General features: G+C 46.2%; 1 protein-coding gene across 2 annotated transcripts in view; it reads right to left on the bottom strand.

Moving 5' to 3' along the window:
• Positions 1-22,909, bottom strand: part of ST13 (ST13 Hsp70 interacting protein) — a 219,197-nt gene that overhangs the window by 118,916 nt on the left and 77,372 nt on the right. For both annotated transcript variants that reach the window (XM_029590454.1, XM_029590453.1), the window contains exon 4: positions 9,180-9,250. In XM_029590454.1, coding sequence (XP_029446314.1) covers positions 9,180-9,250 — 71 coding nt within the window. The remainder of the gene's footprint in view (positions 1-9,179; positions 9,251-22,909) is intronic.

A 22,909-nucleotide genomic window follows, 5' to 3' on the forward strand; every position in this document is an offset into this window, starting at 1 on the left:
TCTGATCAGCCAGTCGTCCAGGTAAGGATGAACAAGGATTCCCTCCTTCCTGAGTGTCGCTGCTACCACTACTATTACCTTGGTGAAGGTCCGCGGTGCAGTGGCTAACCTGAAGGGTAGTGCCTGGAATTGATAGTGGTTATTCAGGACCTTGAAGCGTAGGTAGCACTGGTGTTCCTGATGGATTGGGATGTGCAAGTAGGTTTCAGACAGATCCAGGGATGTGAGATATTCTCCTGGCTGTATTGCACGTATGACTGACCGCAGGGTTTCCATTCGAAATCTTGGGACCCTTAGGTGTCGGTTGACTGACTTGAGGTCCAGGATGGGTCTGAACGTACCTTCTTTCTTGGGTACGATTAAATAAATTGAGTAATGCCCGGAATTTAATTCCTGTGCTGGTACCGGGGTTATGGCCTCTAGGGTCAGGAGTCTGGACAGGGTAGCTTCCACTGCCACCCTCTTGAGGGGATCGTGGCAGGGAGATTCCACGAACTTGTCCGGAGGGGTTCGGAGGAAATCCAGGTAGTACCCTTCTCTGATGATGGCTAGGACCCACTTGTCCGAAGTTCGACCCATCTGCGGTAGAATAGGGATAGTCTGCCCCCTATGGCTTCTTCCCTTGGATGGGTCGGCTGAATCTCATTGTGGAGTGCGGCTGGGGCCTGGGCCAGAGCTGGTTCCCCTCTTGCTGTGTTTGTTCCGAAAGGACTGGTTCCTGCCCGTAGGGCGGGGCGCTTGGAAGTTGCTCCTGTAAGAGTTGAAGCGCTGAGAACTTCTGCCTCTGGAAGGCCTGGGGAAGGAACGCTGGTTTCTCTTCATCTTGTCCTCTGGTAGGCGAGGAACTGGAGAGTCGCCCCATTTGTTAGCCAGCTTCTCTAGTTCGCTGCCGAACAGGAGGGATCCCCTGAAGGGCAGTCTTGTGAGGCGTATCTTGGAGGAGGCGTCTGCCGACCAATTTCGCAGCCAGAGTTGTCTCCTGGCTGCCACTGTGGATGACACTCCTCTGGCTGCCATGCGTACTAGGTCGGAGGCAGCGTCAGTGAGGAACGAAAGTGCCGGTTCCATGTCTTCCCCCGAGGTGTTGCTCCTGGCTTGGGATAAACAGGAGCGTGTCACCACGGTACAGCAGGACGCAATTTGTAGGGACATGGCTGCTACCTCAAAGGCCTGTTTCAGAATGGCTTCCAGGCGGTCGTGTGCATCCTTGAGGGCCGCTCCTCCTTCCACTGGTATGGTGGTGCGCTTAGTGACCGTGCAAACCATGGCATCCACCTTGGGGCACGCCAGAAGCTCCTTGGTTGCTGGGTCCAGGGGGTACATGGCCGATAAGGCTCGACCCCCTTTGAATGAGGATTCCGGAGTATTCCACTCCAGGTCAATTAGCTGTTGTGCCGCCTGTAAGAGGGGAAAATGGTGGGACGTCTGTCAAAGGCCCTCCAGCAGGGGGTTCATTCTATGTTCCCCCGGGGGGCTTTGGCCCGGGATGGCGAGCTCCGACAAGCATTGAGATACCAGGTCCGGAAGCTTATCCTTTGAGAAGAAGCGTTTCATGGTTTGATGCGGCTCCGTCCCCGAGGGGAGTTCTCCCTCCTCGAGGGGCTCAACTTCTTCCTCGGAGAAATCAATGTCCCCGTAGGTGGGGCTTCTGGGTGGTGGGAGCCTGTGCCTAGGCTTAGAGGGTCCTGGGGCATGAGGGTCTTCCGGAGCATATGGATAGCCGGCCCGGGGTTCAGTCTGCATCTTGACAAAAGGCATGAATCCCTTTAAATAACTTCACCCAGGAGATCGATGCCGGGTCCAAGTTGAGGGGCACCAGTTCCCTAGGGTTCCCCGTCTGAGGGATGGAATCATTAGGGCCAGCTAGCTCCAGGGTGCCTCCCGAGGAGCTAGCACTGGGACCCGGGTGGGGCTGGCCCTGGCCTGGGTCTCCCAGGGCCTCCTCACAGTGTGCGCATAGGGTGTCCGCTTCCTCGCTCTGTGCGGCTCTGAGGTGGCATGCAGGGCAAAGGCCTTGGGCTTTTATGCCTATCATTGGAGGTGCCGCTTCTGTGGACACGCAAGTTCTTATGTGATCCATTGCGTCTGGTATATGCGCGCCGGTTTTGCTCTGCGCCGTAGGTATGCGCCTTGCAGTGTGCGCCTAAGGAGGTGCGCCCAAAAATTATGTGCGCTTATAATGCGCGCCCAACTATCGGCACCTATAATGCGCGCCCAATTACTGGGCGCCTAGCTTAAAATATGCGCTTAGCTTAATTTGTGCACTCAATCGGGCGGCGGGCGACGAAGACAGACAAGATGGCGACGGCGAGCGTGTGGGCAATATGGAGACCTCCTTAGAGGGTCTCCATGTGGGTAGACCCTGCTCCTCCTCGATCTTCGGAGACAGTTTAATAGGAAAATGTACGCCTTAGTCTTCAGTGCTTCCCGGTTTCGACCCAGGCAGTCTCCGGCTGCGGGGGGGAGAGGGTAAGTACCTTCACCGCCGCGCTCGAGGGGATGAACCCGCTGCCTCTCAGCCGCGCCTGAACTCCTCTCGCTCAGGGGCTAAGTCCTCGCAGCGATTCGGCTCCGGACAGAGGCTGCCTCTGTGCCACGCCCAAGCCCTTCTCGCTCGGGGGCTAGGTCCCTGCCGCAATTCGGCCACCGGACCGAGGCTCTCACCTCCGAGGGACCACAGAAATCACCTCGGGAAACTCAACTGGGGGAGGGACCCGAGGGTATCACCGCAGGAGTGCGAGGCTCATCTTCAGGATGTTTTGTGCTTTAATTTTGTTGTAACTCTCGGTGAGCGTGAAGATAGCTCCTAACTGCTTTGGAGACGGAAAAATACTGAGAATCTGCACTTCCTGCAGGGGTATATGTACTAGGTGCTGACGTCAGATTGAAATCTGATCCGTCTCCAACTGCTAGCACGAGTACACTATACCCATTGGTCCTGAGTCCATCTGCTACATGCTAGGAAATACAGGTTGATAGGAAATAGGGGCACCATTACGGACATCATGGTATATTGTTATAGTGTTAAGGTAAACTGACAGAGCTGTTTTCAAAACTGAGTTGGACAATTTTAGTAGATACTGTAGTAGAAGAGATCTGTCATTTAAAGGGATCTTGATTAAAAACACTAGATAGTACATTTTTTTCCCCATTTAAAGTTCTTGTAGAGTACTTTCTTGCTACAAGAACCTTAAACTTCCATAGGTAACTGCACCGATGACATTGGCAGACTTCCTAATTGCAAGCAATTAGAGGGAGATTCCTGTTGTATTGTGTAATAAGGGATGGGAATATCTTCAAATTTTAGTGGTTGATGAAAAGCTAGAAACTTTAGCCAAAGAAACCAAATTCAGAGAGATCTAAAAAGGGGCTATCAACATTTGTCGTCCCCCCCTTCCCATTTATGGATTGCCCTGAATACAAGTGGAATTGGGAGAATGCGTTAAAATAAGTCCCAGATTCCATGGAATGGAGAAAGCATCCATAGCCATTTTGTCCCTTGCTAGTCTGACAAAGCAAAATGTTGGAACTTGGCTACTGAGAGATACTGCAAAGATGACTATTTGCAGAGTGCCCCAAAGGTGAAAAGGCCTTGCACTATTTTATCATGTAGTAATCATTTGTGTGGTTGAAGTTGGTGATTTAAGACAGACTGTCTATTTGATTCTGGTCTCCAGAAAGGTAGACAGCTGTTAGAAATCTCACATAAAAAATGCCCAATTTTCAAAGCTTTGTGGCTCCTAGGCAGAAATTTGTAAGAACTTTTTCCTCCCTGTTTGTTGAAGAACATTGCTACTTGCTGGTCTGTCCTTTAACCAGCATGAACACCTTTAGAGTACTGAAGATTGCTCATAAATCTAGAATTAATTTTATGAGTTCCCCAACCCAGACTGGAAACTCTGATTGAATTCCTTGAAATTGTTGGTGATGGAAAAAAATGATCTTAACAGATTGGAATGATCCAGCTAACAATTCAGAGATTAGATTATGGAAATCTTACTCTTGTCTGATATTGGTCCCACTGAATATTTGTCTGTCATGGACCTTGTTTCACGTGAAGACTTGAGAAGAGTGCAAACTGCTGCTGCCAAGAGACCAAACTTTTTCATGAAGAGTCAAGCAAGGACCCAAGGCCAATTTACAGGAACCTTCTTGACAAATCTTCTGCCCTTTGCCAAGGTAAAAAATTTCCCTTGTGATATATCTATGTGCACTCCTAGGAAGACTATTAGATAAAAAAAGCTTCATGTCTGATTGTGGGAAGTTGATGAAAAAACCTAGAGACTGGAAAGTGATCATAGCACAGAAGGTGGAAGGGTTCAGCTTCCTCAAAGGAATAATTTGATATGAATCAGTTGTCCCAATTAGGGATGAAACAAAAACATTGTTTATCCTTAGGTGAGCTGTGACAACTGCTAAGTACTTTGTAAAACCTCAGTGTTACTGAGAGACCAAATGGAAGAACATGAAATTGACAGTGAATGTCTACAATGGTGAAGTGAAGAAACTTCCTGTGTGCACTGTAAATCAAGATGTACAAATAAGCAACCTTAAGATCCAGTGAAGAAAGCTAAGTGTTTTCTAACTGAGAAAGAATGGTATCTAGAGAATTAATTCTGAAGTGTTTTTTTTCTTTAGGAATTGGTTGAGATTTGTGAGGTCCAAGATTGGCAATTTTTTTTTAAATTAATATCTGGAATGGAACCTGGTGTTCCTTTCTTGCAGTAGAACTGGTTCTACTGTGTTGGCCAGCAGGAGAAAAAGAGTTCCTGCTGAAGAAATAGTTTTTGAGTCTCTGAAGTATATTTCTTTGGGAGCTTGTTCTTCGGAGAACACTTGAGATTTAATCAGTGCCCTTGGTTTATAATTTTTAGCACCAAATGGTCTACTACTATTTACAAGCATACTTGAAGTATTGTAGTTTTCCCATCAAAGAATTTCAACAAAGGAGATCTGTGGAGACTGTAGTCAAAAACACTGTTTAGATTTTGCTCAAATCTATTGTAGAGGTTTAGGTTATAATCTGCTCCTAGTCACCAGCTTATTTTGCTGTTGCTGAAGATGAGGATATTGATAAAGATATTAGTAGTATCTTTTGCCAGAGTAAAAAATATTGCCTTCTGAAGGGTGGTTGACTTTTTCTGGAAAAAGGCTGCTTTTTATTTTTCCCCCCCAAAAAGACAGTTAGTTGTGTGTGAAGCCTCTACAAGTTTTGTCATGCACATCTTCTCAGAATCCTGAAGCATGCAACCAAGTCAGTCCTCTGGCTCCAATAGCCATTACAGATTTTCTGGAAAAGGGGTTAAGTGTTGTAAACTAATCTAATGAGATGCTTTCCACATTCCTTCACTTCTTGAATAACTAGTTCATTTTGTCTATTTGGAGAGCCTCTACTAAGGTTTGTAGCTTCTTAGAAAGGAGTGTACCACCACGAGTTGGTGCAGATGTTGGAACTTGAGATTTACTGGATTTAGTTTTTAGATTTATTTGCCTTCTCCAAATCCAAATTCAAGGCAAGTTGCAATTCATGTAAGAACATGCCATTCTGGGTCAGACCAAGGGTCCATCAAGCCCAGCATCCTGCTTCCAACAGAGGCCAATCTAGGCCATAAGAACCTGGCAAGTACCCAAAAACTAAAGTCTAGTCCATGCTACTGTTGCTAGTAACAGCAGTAGCTATTTTCTAAGTTAACTTAATTAAAAGCAGGTAATGGATTTCTCCTCCAAAAACTTATTCAATCCTTTTTTAAACACAGTTATACTAACTGCACGAACCACATCCTCTGGCAACAAATTCCAGAGTTTAATTGTGCGTTGAGTAAAAAAATAACTTTCTCCGATTAGTTTTAAATGTGCCCCATGCTAACTTCATGGAGTGCCCCCTAGTCCTATATTTCGAAAGAGTAAACAGATTCACATTTACCCATTCTAAACCTCTCATGATTTTAAACACCTCTATCATATCCCCCCTCAGCCATCTCTTCTCCAAGCTGAAGAGTCCTAACCTCTTTAGTCTTTCCTCACAGGGGAGCTGTTCCATTCCCCTTATTTTGGTTGCCCTTCTCTGTACCATCTCCATCGCAACTATATCTTTTTTGAGATGTGGCGACCAGAATTGTACACAGATTCGAGGTGCGTTTCACCATGGAACGAAACAAAGGCATTATGACATTTTCTGTTTTATTCACCATTCCATAATAATTCCCAACATTGTTTGCTTTCTTGACTGCCGCAACACACTGAACAGATGATTTCAATGTGTTATCCACTATGACACCCAGATCACTTTCTTGGGTAGTAGCTCCTAATATAGAGCCCAACATTGTGTAACTATAGCATGGGTTATTTTTCCCTATATGCATCACCTTGCACTTATCCACATTAAATTTCATCTGCCATTTGGATGCCCAAATGTTCCAGTCTCACAAGGTCTTCCTGCAATTCATCACAATCTGCTTGTGATTTGACTACTCTGAACAATTTTGTGTCATCTGCAAATTTGATTACCTCACTTGTATTTCTTTCCAGATCATTTATAAATATATTGAAAAGTCGGGGTCCCAATACAGATCCCTGAGGCACTCTACTGCCCACTCCCTTCCACTGAGAAAATTGTCCATTTAATCCTACTCTTTCCTGTCCTTTAGCCAGTTTGTAATCCACGAAAGGACATCGCCTCCTATCCCATGACTCTTTACTTTTCCTAGAAACCTCTCATGAGGAACTTTGTCAAATGCTTTCTGAAAATCCAAATATACCCCCATCTACCGGTTCACCTTTATCCACATGTTTAACAACACCTTAAAAAATGTGAAGCAGATTTGTGAGGCAAGATTTGCCTTGGGTAAAGCCATGCTGACTTTGTTCCATGATAGGTCCCCTTCCCTGCCCAAGGGAATTTACAATTTAAATAGTGCCTGAGGCAATAAGAGGATGAAGTAACCTGTCCAAAATCAAAAGAACATCTGTAGGATGCACCCTATATTTGATGTCTAATTTCCTTGACACTGGAAAGTTAGACACAGATGTCTGCTGCATTATTTCTTGAAGTTCCTATAGAAGCTTGTGTTTTGGAACTGCTAATATTTGAATGGATAATGTATTTAAGGAAGCCAAAACATATCCTCTCTAAGCTCCAGCTTCTCCTACTGAAGAGAATGTCACCTGCCATCTTCTGGACAAAAGCCAAGTAAAACTATCTTCAGGAGGTGATGTACTCCTGGGATGTTGAGGTGAAGGGTCAGAAGATAAGTGGATACCTGGTTATCCACATGATAGCAGAAAGCGCCAAAAGATTACTCTGAACCCTCCTGAGAATCAGAAAATATAATAGGAGGCTCTTCTGTTAACCTATCCATGGCTAAAAAATTCCGGTGCTTACAAATAGATTTGTTTGGATCATTTCATTTCTACCTTGATAAGGTAGAACAGTGGATTACATATGCAACCTGGAAGCCAATATGTCCAGAATAAGAGATGTCTTTCAATGGAGAAGTACATTTCAGAAATGTACTTCAAATTCTAACCACATCGTCTCTACATTGACATGATAGCTTTTCACCAGTTAAAAAAAAAAAATCTGATTTCAGGTCTACAACTAGCATAAGTAAGATATTTTTGTTTTTTAGGCAAAGCCCAATGCAAAACCAGCTATTCCAGTTTCTCTGAACCAAAAGATTCATCTTGACAAATTTGGCGACAATTATCTATTAATGCTACTAGTCAACGGCACCAACATCAGCAGCACTGGGGAGAGATTCTGCTGATGGTATTGCTCCCAGCACCAACATCTGAATATTAAGTTGCTGAGCATCTTTTGCATTCTCTGTACTGCTTGTGGTAACAGAGACAGAGACTTTCTATCAAGACTGAGGGATGGTGCCTGCACTTAGTGTGCATCGATTTATAAAACTCTAAGCATAAGCAGTCCTAGATTTGTCAAGAAACACCCATTATATGTCTGTGCCTAGGGCAACAAACATTTAGAGACAGCAGGCTGGCTAAGATTTTCTGTTTTCCAGCTCAATTTAATTTAATTCAGCAGAGAACAGCCATCTGCTATGAGCAGGTGGGAGGGGCAGAAAGTACTTAAAGTGCCCGAAGGCAGCAAAATCCTAAATCCATCCCTAAACATTAGCGGACACTACCATCTTAAGTTTAGGTGAAGGCCCCTCAACTTTCAATGGTTTCCTCTTATTTGTCATTCCAGAAAATCCTTCAGTGTACAGTTCCTATATTTTCTGGCCATTGGAGACATATATGCACAGGCAAAGCAATTTGGTACACAGCAATCCATGAGGGAAATCACCACATTATCCAAGAGGCATCTTTTGAAGCATGGCATGGTAAAGAGAAACAAGGCTAAGTCAAATTCAATTTTTGGCACAACATTTAAGTTGGGGTTTTTTTTTATACAAGTCTAAAAACAGAAACAAAAAAAAAAAAAAAATGTAAAAATGACAAGGTAAAACATACAAAAAAATTCAACAAGCAGCTGTAGAGAGAAGGAAATGATCGTTTGCATGAGTAGATGAAGAAATTGAGGAGACCCACTCAGTGGGCAGCTGTGCGAGAAGGTCTGCACATCCTTGGAAAACATGCCTCAGTTTTTTGGGGCTCTAAGGGAGCTTTTCTGTCTGTGTCATTGGATGACATCACCCCACCTGTGTGGCTTACTTTATTCCTGCTTGTTCATGGAAAATGAAGCATTCTACTGTAATTGGAACAATGCATGGTGTGTTAACTCCATGAATGTGTGTGCATCTGTTTGAACAATTGAGGTTGTGTGGGCTCAAGTACGAAACCTCTTCATAGGGCACATCTAAACAGTTCCATACTCTGAATGTGCAACCACTTTTGGTGTTACCACACACAACTGACTTCTAAGTATAATTTGAGGTTCTCCTTGGCCTTCATTGGTGCTTCACTGCAGACTAGGTGATCTTTCACAGAACTACCAATGGAAATACTTGCTTCTTCTGTTTTATAGTAATATCTAAACAAAGCAGATCTTCAGCTACCTGGGTTTCACTGCTTCTCACTTGCTATCTGTCCAACTGTGAAACCGAGCAGCAGAACCATACAGCTATTATCTACTATTCAACTTGGTATTTGTGTAGTAAGATACAAGTCTGGTCTAGTCTTTGGTGAATTTAAGTCGAACATCTGCTGCAGACTACCTCCAAATTTTCATCTCCCATTTCTTGGGGTTCTTCCTTGTCTGGCTCAATCACCCCCTCATTATCGATGTCTGTAAACAAACAAAAAAAATTTAAGTGAAGAGAGCAGCGAAAACAAGCAAGCACACAGGTGAGTTAAAAAAAAAAAAAAAGACTAAAAATTAACCAGAACCTTTCATTCTGTGACAGATACATTCACAGAGTCCATTGCTCAAGCTAAAAAAAAAAACAAACCACAAAAAAAACCCTAAGATTTACAAATGCCACCATATATTTTGGCTCACTAAATTAAAAATAAATGAATGCCTCCTTATCTAGATGCCTCACTCAGCACTTTATTTAACCCTCACTATCAATTTATCTAAATCTAAACCATTAGATTTTACATTCTAGACCAGGGTTCTATAAATCTGGGAGCTAACACTGCAGGGAATCCAGGACTGTTCCCCAAATGCCACAAAGCATCTCCACTAAGCAGTATAAGAACATGCCATGCTGGATCAGACCAAGGGTCCATCAAGCCCAGCATCCTGTTTCCAGAGGCCAAACCAGGCCACAAGAACCTGGCAATTACCCAAACACTAAGAAGATCCCATGCTACTGATGCAATTAATAGCAGTGGCTATTCCCTAAGTCAACTTGATTAATAGCAGTTAATGGACTTCTCCAAGAACTTATCCAAATCTTTTTTTAACCCAGCTATACTAATTGCACTAACCACATCCTCTGGCAACAAATTCCAGAGCTTTAATTTCTCCATTTTCACTCAACACACAATACTTACCTGATAATTAGTTTTCCTTAGTGTAGACAGATGGACTCAGGACCAATTGGTGTAGTGTACTCCTGCTAGCACTTGGAGACTGATCAGATTTCAATCTGACGTCAGCCCCTAGTACATATACCCCTGCAGGAAGTGCAGCTCTTCAGTATTCTCCTCGAAAAGCATTGTGGATATATGTGTGACTAACTGATTGATTAACTTAATTTGGTTAACTTGGATAACTTCATAACTAGGTTAAACTTGATTAATTTGATTAACTTGAACTGGTGATTGACTATAGCTGGAGACCGCCAGTGTACTCAACTGGAAAACGTCGACACCCGGCAGGGTGGATGCCCTAGGTAAATGAAAAACATGGCTTACCCTTGAACATTTGAGGGCCCTGCATGATGGCAGTCAAGGGTGGGATGCTGAGTCCATCTGTCTACACTAAGACAAATGAAATTATCAGGTAAGTAATTTCTCCATTTCCTAGCGTGTAGCAGATGGACTCAGGACCAATGGGATGTATAAAAGCTACTCCCGATCCAGGTGGGAGGCTGCCTGTGACCCACTTAGTATTGCCCTTGCAAATGCTGTGTCCTCTCGAGCCTGAAAATCCAGACGGTAGAATCTGGAGAAGGTATGGATGGAGGACCATGTAGCCGCCCTGCAGATCTCAGTAGGTGACAGCATTCTAGTTTCTGCCCATGATACTGCCTGGGCTCTGGTAGAATGGGCCTTGACCGGTAGAGGTGGTGGCTTGCCAGCTTCTATGTAGGCCGCCTTGATGACTTTCTTAATCCAGCAGGCGATGGTTGCCCGTGAGGCCGCTCCCCCTTGTCTCTTTCCGCTGTGAAGGACAAAAAGGTGGACCGTTTTTCATACGGGCTCGGACATTTCCAGGTATCTGGATAGGAGTCTGCCGATTTTGAGGTGGCGGAGACTACGGGCTTCTTCCAAATTCTTCCGGGCATCAGTCGTTGGTAGCGAGATGGTCTGGTTAAGATGGAAGTGAGAGACCACTTTGGGGAGGAAGGAGGGGACTGTGCGTAGTTGGATGGACCCCGGGGTGAGCCTGAGGAACGGCTCACGGCATGACAGTGCTTGTAGTTTCGATATGTGATGGGCTGAACACACCATCTTCAAGATTAACAGGCGAAGGGACAGGCCTCATAGGGGTCTGAAGGCGGTTCCCGCTAGGAAGTCCAAAACAAGATTGAGATTCCACAGAGGTACCGGCCACTTTAGTGGTGGGCGAATGTGTGACTCCTTTCAGGAAGCGTGACATGTCCGAGTGAGAGGCTTTGCTGTCGCTCTTGGAGCCGTAGCATGACAGGGCAGCCACCTGTACCTTGATGGAGTTGAGGGACAGGCCCTTCTGTAGTCCGTTCTGTAAGAATTCTAGGATCACGGGAACTGTGAATGAGCGTGGTCTTCGCACCAGGCTTCAAATACTCTCCAGATCCTTATGTACGTTAGTGATGTGGAGAACTTGCGTGCTCGGAGGAGGGTGTCGATTACTGCCCCCGAGTACCCGCTCTCTCTCAGGCAAGCCCTCTCAATGGCCAGACAGTAAGAGAGAATTGAGCTGGGTCCTCGTGGAGGATCGGACCTTGTTGTAGCAGGTCCCTGTGTGGGGGCAGGGGTAGGGGTTCCCTGCCAGCAGTCTTCTCATGTCTGTGTACCAGGGTCTTCTTGGCCAGTCCGGAGCCACCAGAAGAACTAGTCCCTTGTGTAGGTGTATCTTGGAAATGATTGCGCCCAGTAGGGGCCACGGCGGGAAGGCGTATAGTAGAGTCCCTGGGGGCCAGGGCTGTACCAGAGCATTGATCCCTTGGGACTGCGGTTCCCACCTGTGGCTGAAGTATCTGGATACTTGGGCGTTGGATCTGTTTGCCAGAAGGTCCATGTCCGGTGTCCCTCACCGATCCACTATTATCTTGAAGGCTGTGAGTGACAGCCTCCATTCTCCTGGGTCTAGACTTTCCCTGCTGAGGAAGTCTGCCGTGATGTTGTCTTTCCCGGCAATGTGGACGGCAGAGATCTCCTGGAGGTTTGCTTCCTCCCACGCCATCAGGGGGTCTATTTCTAGGGACACCTGTTGGCTTTCTGGTTCCCCCCCTGCCGGTTGATGTAGGCCACTGTCGTGGCATTGTCCGACATTACTCTGACTGCTTTGTTTCGAAGTCTGTGGACGAACCGCATTCAGGCTAGTCTGACTGCTCACGCTTCTATGCGGTTGATGTTCCATCCCGCCTCTTCTGCGTTCCACTGCCCTTGGGCGGTTAGCTCCTCGCAGTGTGCTCCCCATCCTCGTAGACTGGCATCTGTGGTGAGTATAGTCCAGGTTGGGGAGGATAGTCTTGATCCCCGGCTCATGTGGCTGGCCTGCAGCCACCACCGTAGCTGGGTCTGAACTCTGCCCGGGAGTGATAGACGTACGGTGTAGATCTGGGACCGTGGGCTCCACTGTGATAGGAGTGAGCGCTGTAGGGGCCTCATGTGGGCTTGCGCCCATGGCACAACTTCCAGTGTGGATGCCATCAGCCCAAGGAATTGCAGGTAATCCCATGCTGTGGGACGAGGATCGTCCAGAAAGGTTTGTAGCCAGTTCCACAATTTTGATCTCCTTGTGGGGGTCAGGCTGACCTTGTCCTCTTTGGTGTCGAATCAGACTCCTAAGTACTCCAGCGACTGAGGGCTGTAGGGAGCTTTTGTTTGTGTTGACCACCCATCCTATGCTTTCCAATAGTTATGACTCTGCTGGTTGCTTGGCGGCTTTCCTCCGGTGACTTTGCTCTGATCAGCCAATCGTCCAGGTAGGGGTGAACAAGGATTCCTTCCTTCCTCAGTGTTGCCGCCGCCACCACCACTATTACCTTGGTGAACGCCCGGGGTGCTGTGGCCAACCTGAAGGGTAGTGCCCGGAACTGGTAGTGACGGTTCAGGACTTTGAAGCGTAGGTAGCGCTGACTTTCCTGATGAATGGGGATGTGCAGATAGGCCTCCCAAAGATCCAGGGATATGAGAAACTCTCCTGGTTGTATCTCCCTTATAACTGATCGTAGGGTTTCCATGCGAAAGTGAGGGATCCTGCAGGTGGCGGTTGACCGACTTGAGATCCAGGATGGGCCTGAATGTTCCCTCTTTCTTGGGAACGATAAAATAAATGGAGTATTGGCCAGTATTTATTTCCTGTGGAGGTACTGGGGTTATGGCCTCGAGTGCCAGTAGCCTGGACAGTGTAGCTTCCACTGCCGCCCTCTTGGAAGGGTCGTGGCACGGGGACTCCACGTACTTGTCCGGAGGGGTTCGTAGGAAATCCAGGTAGTACCCCTCCCGAATGATAGCTAGGACCCACTTGTCAGAGGTTCTCGACCCATCTGTGGTAGAATAGGGCTAATCTGACCCCTATGGCTTCTTCCCTTGGATGGGTCGGCTGAATTTCATCGTGTGGTGCAGCTGGGGCCCGTACCCGAGCTGGCTCCCCTCTTGTTGTGCTTGGTCCGAAAGGACTGGTTCCTGCCCCTGGGGCAAGGCGCTTGATAGTTGTTCCTGAAAGGATTGAAGCGCTGCCAATTTCTGCCCCTGGAGGACCTGGGGAAGGGATGCTGATTTCTTTGTCTTATCTTCCGGCAGTCGCGGCAATGGGGACTCGCCCCATTTGTCAGCCAGTTTCTCCAGTTCACTGCCGAACAGGAGGGATCCTTTGAAGGGCATCCTTGTGAGGCGTGTTTTGGAAGATGCGCTGGCAGACCAGCTTTGGAGCCAGGGTTGTCTCCTGGCAGCCACCGTAGAGGACACTCCTCTGGCCGCTGTGCGCACTAGGTCGGAGGCAGCGTCCGCTAGGAATGATACCCGCTGGTTCCATGTCTTCTCCCGGGGTGGTGTTCCTGGTTTGTGATAGGCAGGCACGTGTCACCACAGTACAGCAGGCCACAATTTGTAGAGACATAGCAGAGACGTCAAATGATTGTTTGAGGATGGACTCCAGATATCGGTCATGTGCATCTTTGAGCACAGCTCCTCCCTCCACTGGGATAGTGGTGCGCCTAGAGACCGCGCAGACCATAGCATCCACTCTTGGGCATGCAAGAAGATCTTTGGTTGCTGGGTCCAGGGGGTACAGGGCCGCCAAGGCTCGTCCCCCTTTGAATGCGGACTCTGGAGCATTCCATTCCAGGTCAATCAGCTGTTGTGCTGCTTGTAACAGAGGGAAATGGCGAGAAGTCTGTCGAAGACCTTCCAGCAGGGGGTTCGGTTTCGGCTCCCCCGAAGTACATGGGCCCGGGATAGCGAACTCAGACAGACATTGATTGACCAGGTCTGGGAGCTCGTCCTTTGTGAAGAAGCGTCTCATGGTTCGGTGAGGCTCTGTCCCGGGGGAGCTCCCCTTCTAGGGGTTTGGCTTCTTCCTCAGAGGTGTCCGAGTCCCCGTAGGTGGGGCTTCTGGGTAAAGGGAGCCTGTGCCTAGGTCTTGAGGGGCCTGGAGCATGTGGGTCCTCCGGTGGAGCCTGTGGTTGGACAGCCAGAGGTTCAGTTTGCATTTGAACAAAGGCATGAATCCACTTGAAAAACTCTAACCATGATATGGACGCTGGATCAAAGCTGAGGGTCGCTGGTTCCTTGGGGGTCCCCCCCTGGCTAGGTCCAGGGTGCCCCCTGAGGAGCTGGAACTCGGCCCTGGGTGGGACTGGCCCTGAGCTGGATCTCCCAGGGCCTCCTCGCACTGCGTGCACAGGGCATCAGCCTCCTCGCTTTGTGCGGCTCTGATGTGGCATGCCGCACCTTGCACTTGTCCACATTAAATTTCAGAGAGAGAGAAGCACCAGTCGAAGTACAGATCCCTGAGGCACTCCACTGTTTACCCTTTTCCACTGAGAAAATTGACTGTTTATTCCTACTCTGTTTCCTGTCTTTTAACCAGTTTGTAATCCACAAAAGGACATCACCTCCTATCCCATGACACTTTAGTTTTTGTTGAAGCCTCTCATGAGGGACTTTGTCGAACGCCTTCTGAAAATCCAAATACACTACATCTACCAGTTCATCTTTATCCACATGTTTATTAACCCCTTCAAAAAAATGAAGCAGATTTGTTAGGCAAGACTTCCCTTGGGTAAATCCATGTTGACATTAAACCATGTCTTTCTATATGCTCTATGATTTTGATCTTGAGAATAGTTTCCACTATTTTTCCCGGCACTGAAGTCAGGCTCAATCACTGGTCTATAGTTATCCGGTTCACCCCTGGAGCCTTTTTTAAATATTGGGGTTACATTGGCCACCCTCCAGTCTCCAGGTACAATGGATGATTTTAATGATAGGTTACAAATTTTAACTAATAGATCAGAAATTTCATTTTTTAGTTCCTTCAGTACCCTAGGATGCATACCATCTGGTCCAGGTGATTTGCTACTCTTTAGCTTGTCAATCTGGCCTACTACATCTTCCAGGTTCACAGTAATTTTGTTCAGTTCGTCTGACTCATCACCCCTGAAAACCATCTCCGGAACTGGTATCTCCCCAACATCCTCATTAATGAATGTAGCAAAGAATTCATTTAGTCTTTCTGCAATGGCCTCATCTTCCCTAAGAGCCCCTTTAGCCCCTCGGTAATCTAATGGTCCAACCGACTCCCTCACAGGTTTCTTGCTTTGGATATATTTTAAAAAGTTTTTATTATGAGTTTTTGCCTCTATGGCCAACTTCATTTCAAATTCTCTCTTCGCCTGTCTTATCAATGTTTTACACTTAGCTTGACAATGCTTATGTTTTATCCTATTTTCTTCAGATGGATCCTTCTTCCAATTTTTGAAGGATTTTTTTTTGGCTAAAATAGCCTCTTTCACCTCACCTTTTAACATTGACGGTAATCATTTTGCCTTCTTTCCACCTTTAAGTTGTGGAATACATATGGACTGTGCCTCTAGGATTGTATTTTTAAACAATGTCCAAGCCTGTTGAACACTTAACCTTTGCAGCTGCACCTTTCAGTTTTTTTCTATTTTCCTCATTTAATCAAAAGTTTCCGTTTTGAAAATTTAGTGTTAAGAGCTGCAGATTTTCTTATTGTCTCCCTTCCAGTTATTAGTTTAAATTTGATCATGTTATGATCACTGTTGCCAAGTGGCCCCACCACCGTTACTTCTCTCACCAAATCCTGCGTTCCACTAAGAATTAAATCTAAAATAGCTCCCTCTCTTGTTGGTTCCTGAACCAATTGCTCCATGAAGCAATCATTTATTACATCCAGGAACTGTATATGTCTGTCTATCAAGTTCTGATGTTACATTTACCCAGACAATATTAGGGTAATCGAAATCTCCCATTATTATTGCACTGCCAAATTGGTTTGCTTCCCTGATTTCTCTTTGCATTTCATCATCTGTCTCACCATTTTGTCTAGGTGGATGGTAGTATACTCCTAACACTATACTCTTACCCAACACACATGGAATTTCTACCCATATATATTCTACTGAACATTTAGTCTCTTGTATGATCTTTATCCTGTTAGACTCTATACCCTCCCGGATATAAAGTGCCATACCCCCACCAAGTTGATCCTCCCTATCATTGCAATATAATTTGTACCGTGATATAGCACTGTCCCATTGGTTATCCTCCTTCCACCATGTCTCTGTGATGCCAATTATGTCAATCTCATCATTTGCTGCTATACACTCTAACCCTCCCATCTTACTTCTTAGACTTCTGGCATTGGCATACAGACATTTCAAAGTGTATGTTTTGTTTGTATTAACCTCCCCTTTTCAGTTTGGATTAATTTGGAAATTATTAGCTTTGGTGATTTTTCACATATAGCCATATGGACTATGTTTGCTTTTAATGGAACCTCTCTGTTGGGATGCCCTAACTCTCCTGTTTCATTAGTATCCTTCAAGGATACATTTCTCCGAACCATGCACTGCTGAGTGACTGTCTGCTTTCCCCCTTGTTCTAGTTTGAAAGCTGCTCTATCTCCTTTTTGAAAGTTAGTACCAGCAGCTTGGTTCTACTCTGGTTAAGGTGGAGCCCATCCTTTCAGAAAAGTCTCCCTTTTCCCCAAACATTTCCCCAGTTCCTTACAAACCTGAATCCCTCTTCCCTGCACCATCCATGCATTGAAACTCTGGAGCTCTGCCTGCCTCTGGGGACCTGCATGTGGAACAGGAAGCATTTCAGAGAATGCCACCCTGGAGGTTCTGGATTTCAGCTTCCTACCTAAAATCCTAAATTTGGCTTCCAGAACCTCTCTCCCACATTTTCCTATGTCGTTGGTGCCCACATGTACCAAGACATCACAAAGCAGTGCCTTGAGTACTCCTCCTAAATGGCTTTTGGATCCAGCAGGATACAGAGCATGGTCGAGGAGAAAAAACAGCCACTCAAAAACCAAGCCACTAATTGTCTTCTCTGATACAATGTTCCAGAAGGTTTGTGTTTTGTTTTTTTCTTCTTTATTAGCAGCTGAGTACCATGGAAGTGGGTCACTAAGATAGCAAACAGAAAGGATTCATAAGACTAAGGAAATACATGTGAGGAGAGATGGAAAAAAATGTCTGTTAAAAGTATAGACAAGAACAGACTTCAGAGACTGAGGCATTTCCACACATGCTCAGTAGAGGTCAAAGCTCTACTAGCCTGGGCAAACAAATTTGTTCAGAGCTGCCTAATGACATCACCAGCCATCACAGCTAATTCAGTGTTGCTTATTGATGGAAAAGAAAGTAAATCCAATAAGAACACCACAATGCTGCGAAAGGAGATCCTGTCAGTTGATCCTTTAATAGAACAGAACCTCAACAGCAGAAGCATTCAAGGTATTTGGTATTACTACAACAGCCTAAAAGGTAGGATCAAAACTGCAAAGGAAAAGTGACAGAAATGCTGTATTGCCAATTTAGTTATTTTGTCACTAGATTTGGCAATTTTCAATCACAAGATCCTAAACAGTAGATTAAAATCAATAGGCACTGCTCTGAAATGCTTCTCTTCATTTATTTCCAATCCCACTTTACAAGTTAAAATACAATCCCAGGTTTTGTCTTTGAAAATTATTACATCCGGAATACCCCAAGGTTCTGCTCTATCAGCAGTACTATTTAATATATATCGCACTCCACTATTTATTTTATTTAAAAAAAATGTTTTTTTAATATACCGGTGTTAGTGTGTACATCACATCGGTTTACATTATAACAGTAGCTTGGAAAATACATTAAACAGGGATGTACATTAAACAGTGAAGTAATAAGGCATGGGCCATGTAAACACAGAGAGGCATAGAAATATAGAGTAATTGGCAGAAAGGTTCAGAACCTAAGAAGGTAAGGTTCAGAGTGCCGATTCCTAACATATTGCAACTATTAATATATAACGAGGTAGATAACAATAAACATATGTTAATTATATACAATATGTACAGGAGTGCATAGATGTACAGATTTGCATGGTATTAAGGATGGAGGGTAGTATGCTCAAGGAAGGACAGAAAATGTCAAATATTAGCAATTTTCAACGTCCAGTATTGTCTATTTGCTGACAAATATACAATTTGTTTTTTTCAGTTAAATCAACTTGGTCAGAAACCAAACCATTTTTATCTCTCTGCTAACAATTCAAAATTGGCTATCTAAAACTTGCACTCAACATGCAAAAAAACAGAAATGTGTCTATCAAGATTTCCACCTGATTCTACCCCTTCTGACCTTCTCTACTACTAAACAACCAATTAATAAAACTTTCCGATGACGTTTGAAATTTAGGCATACAAAATCGATCACTGAAAATGCAAAACATCTCACTACAAACTAAAACTTCTGACACATTAAACCTCACCTTGAACCAAATGATTTCCTAATACTACAATCTTTATTATTTTCAAGTATGGGGATAGTGATTAGTAGGGAATTGCAATAGTCTAAATACATTATATGCCCATTACAAATCATTCAAAATACAGTTGCCAGACTACTAACAAATACTCCAAGTCGTGAACATATCACCCCCATTCTAAAACAATTGCATTGGCTACCCATAAAACGTTCTGTATCCAATATAAACTGGGATTAACTGTACATTCTCTCATGTTTAACCTACATTCACCTTGGGCAAACACAATTATGAAGTTCTACTCCCTGGCAAGATCACTTCGCTCAGCAACCAAGTACCTCCTTGACATCCTGTCACCAAAATTGATACACCTCGATGAGGCATAAGAGCTCTCTCAGCAGCAGGTCCAAAATTTTGAAATGCCCTCTTCTTTAGACATCAGAAGTTGCAACAATCTCTCTCTCTCACAGGGTAGATGCATCTGTGGTTAGGACTATTAGGGGTAGGGAGACTCCAAAACGAGATCCCTTGTTCCAGATTGGAAAGTACCCGGCACCAGAACAATGAGTCCTGGAGAGATGGGTGACTTGGATGCAATCCTGGAGGCTCTGAGTGGCCTGGCGCCACTCTGACATTAAGAGTTCACTGGACTCTGCGATTATGTAAATGTGCCAAGGGAGCGCCATGGACGGTTGTGGCTATATGGCCCAACAGCCTCAACATGTGCCAGCTGGCTCTGTTGAATTTCTGCCACAATGGTCACCACAGCAATGGCCCTCTGGCTGGTCAGAAAAGCCTTGGGCTGTGCCTGTCTAGCAGGGTTCCTATGAAGTCCAATTGAGGTGATGGACTGAGATGAGACTTTGGTTAGTTGAAAACAAACCCTAGTGACTCAAACACCCGAATGGTCAAGCACATAGACCTGACTGCCCCTGCCTGAGACTTGCTCTTGACCAGCCAATTGTTCAAATTTAGGAAGACATGCATGCCCAGTCTGCGGAAGTGTGCCACCACCATGGCCAGGCATTTTGTGAAGACTTGTGGAGTGGAAACGAGCCCAAACAGCAACATGCTGTATTGGAAGTGCTGTGCTCCCACCACAAATTGGAGATACTTCCTGTGACCTGGGAAGATTGATGTGTGTGTTTGCATCCTTTAAGTCTAGGGAGCATAACCAGTCCCTTTTTTGAAACAAGGGGGATCAAGGTGCTCAGGGAAAAAAATCTTGAACTTTTCTCTTTTTAGAAACTTGTTCAAGGCCCTTAGGTCTAGAATGGGATGGAGTCCTCCTGTTTTTGGAATCAGGAAGAACATGGAGTAGAATCCCCACCCTCTTCATCCTGGTGGTAGAGGCTAGACCGCTCTGGCCATTAAGAAGGAGGACAGCTCCACTTGTAGTACCTCCTGATGCGTTACCAGCCCCCAATGTGGGCATGGAGGGCAATTTGGCAGGACACGCAATAGATTCAATTGGTACCCTTAGCAGATGGACCGAACCCACTGGTCCGAGGTTACATAGGGCAGCAAAGAACTACAACCTGCCCCCGACCAGAGGGCCCATCATTCCAAGTACGGACAACTGGCTTACGCTCTCTATGGCCAAGTCAAAACCCCGACCTAGGAGCAAGCTGGGTTTTGGGGGCTCTCTGCTGCCTGGGACATCAGTGGGCACCCTGATAGTGTTGACGGGAGCAAGGAGGTAGAGGACAGTACTTCCTCTAGCGAAAGACTTCCTTGGTCCCAGTCTCAACGGCCTCCTGGGTGAGGATGACAGGTTGAGAGTACTGGCGGACATTTGATGGAGGGTCTCATGGTGGTCCTGAAGTTGGGCCACAGTATCCCTCACCCTATCTCTGAAGAGATTCTCTCCAGTACACAGCATGTCAGCGAGTCGTTCCTGTACCTCTGGTCAGAGACCAGAAACCCGCAGCCATGCCATTCTGCAGGCGCTTATTCCTGCTGTAGAGATTCAATGCTGTTTTGAAAACATTGTAGGTCGCACAGGCCTTGTTTTCTGCATTCCAGACCCTTGTACACCAGCGACATGCTGGTGTCTTGCTGCTATTGAGGAAGTTGCTCAGCCACCTCCTGCACCTGCTTCCAGATATCCCACGAGTACGGGTTTATGTGGAGCTGGTAGGCAGCAATGCAGGCAATAAGCATGGTGCCTTGGAACACCTTTTTCCCAAAAGCGTCCATAGCTCTGTGGTCCTTCCCCAGGGGCGAAAGCACTTGGCCCTCTTGAACAGATTTGACCACCACTGACTAGTGAGGCAAATGAACTTATTGAATGTGGCAGCCTTCTGGACAAGGTAGACCCCCATCTGCCTTCTTGTTAATGGAAGGCACTGTGAGGGGGTATTCCCATATCCTCAGCAACAACTCCTTAAGGATCTCATGTTTGTGGACCACCACAATCTCATTAGGAGGCTCCACAAACTGGAGAAAAGTATTTTGTGCCTGGCATCCTCCTCTGTCAAAAGTTGAAATGGGATGGCCTCCACCATCACCCTCACAAATCCTTCGAAGGTCAAGTCCTCAGGTGAGGGGGGTGGGAGACTTCCTTCGTTCATCTGGGAGGAGAAAAACACCGAGTCAGAGGACGACTCAGTCAATCATCCCCCCAGGGTTCATAGGGACCCTCAACCTCACTGAATGCTACAGGGGATGGGGCCTTAAGTGCTCAGCCTTTGTCCAGAGGTGCAGGCACTGGTAGAACCAGACAGGGGGGGCTACAGGTCTCTACATCTCTGCCGGCCTCTGTGGAGATTTCTCCTCCTCGGAACTGGTAACATCCACCATATCAGTAGGGGGAACCAGTGCCAGCTGCGTCTAATGCACAGAGAAGCACATTTAGCTTCTCAGAAGCAGTACGAAGACAGATGGCAGTGTCCGGTGCTGTCTATGCCACAGGACCAATGCCCTGCAGCACCCGCTCCACTACCAGCTGGACTCTGTGCTCCAGTTCCTCCTCAAACATTGCAAATACCAACACTGACTGACTGAGGAGGGGTGGCCAGATCTGAGGACCAGGGAGGGGGGAAATCGGCAACTGGCACCAGGACTGGTGGACACAGTTGTAGACCCCCAGCACCCACAGAGGATGAGTTCTCCTTGCCATGTGGTTGCTTTGGGGGCACCGTGCCAAGTGCAGGTGCATCTTTGCGCCCAGCACCATGCATCAACAGGGATTGGCGCAGATGCTTCTAGGCTTCCCTTGATGCTCAGCCCGGTCTACCCCGGTGCCAAGGTCGAAAACAACAAACCTGGCCTCCTCATGCCGGAGGAGATAGACATTGCCCCTATCTGCCATGGGAATTGACAGAACAGACAGCTCCGAGGTCAATGGTGTGGTGTCTATCTGTGCCGCTCCATGGCTCAGATTTCCTCGACTCAAAGAGCTAATCCATCATGTTGAGTTGAAGCAGAGATCCCTTCGGGTTCACCCAGACATCATGTGATGCCCCCCAGGCAGAGAAAACTCATGAGGAGCAGGGATAGACATGGTCCTCAGACACCAGGGACATCGGCAAAAACCGGACGTGGCCATGATGGGACAAAACAAAAAGGGCCACAAAGTCGAAAGCGATGGCGGCAGGTGGCAATGGCTGGTGGGCACAGAGGCACCACCACTGGTAGGAATCTACCATGAAAGAACACTTACCTGAAACACCTAAAACCCTGACTATAGACAGAGAGGGGGACCCAGCAAAGAAATCAAAGGAAAAAATGCAAAACACAAAAGAGCAAAAATGGAGAAATTATTTACCTGATAATTTCTTTTTCCTTAGTGTAGACAGATTGACTCAGGACCAATGGGTATAGTGTGCTCGTGATAGCAGTAGGAGATGAGTCAGATTTCAGTCTGACATCAGCACTAGTACATATACCCGTGCAGGAAGCTCTGCTCTTCAGTATTCTCTTCGAAAAGCAATTGTGGATATATGTGTGTGAATAATTTGATTAACTTGAACATGATTAACTTGAACTGGTTGATGTGGGTTATAGCTGGAGACCAGCAGTGCACTCAACTGAGAAACGCCGACACCCGGCAACTATGGGTGTCTTAACTAGAGGAAAGCGCGGCTTACCCATGCTAGTCTTGCTCTCGGGGATTGTCATCCGA

The sequence above is a fragment of the Rhinatrema bivittatum genome, chromosome 2, assembly GCF_901001135.1.
Source record: "Rhinatrema bivittatum chromosome 2, aRhiBiv1.1, whole genome shotgun sequence".
NCBI lineage: Eukaryota > Metazoa > Chordata > Amphibia > Gymnophiona > Rhinatrematidae > Rhinatrema > Rhinatrema bivittatum.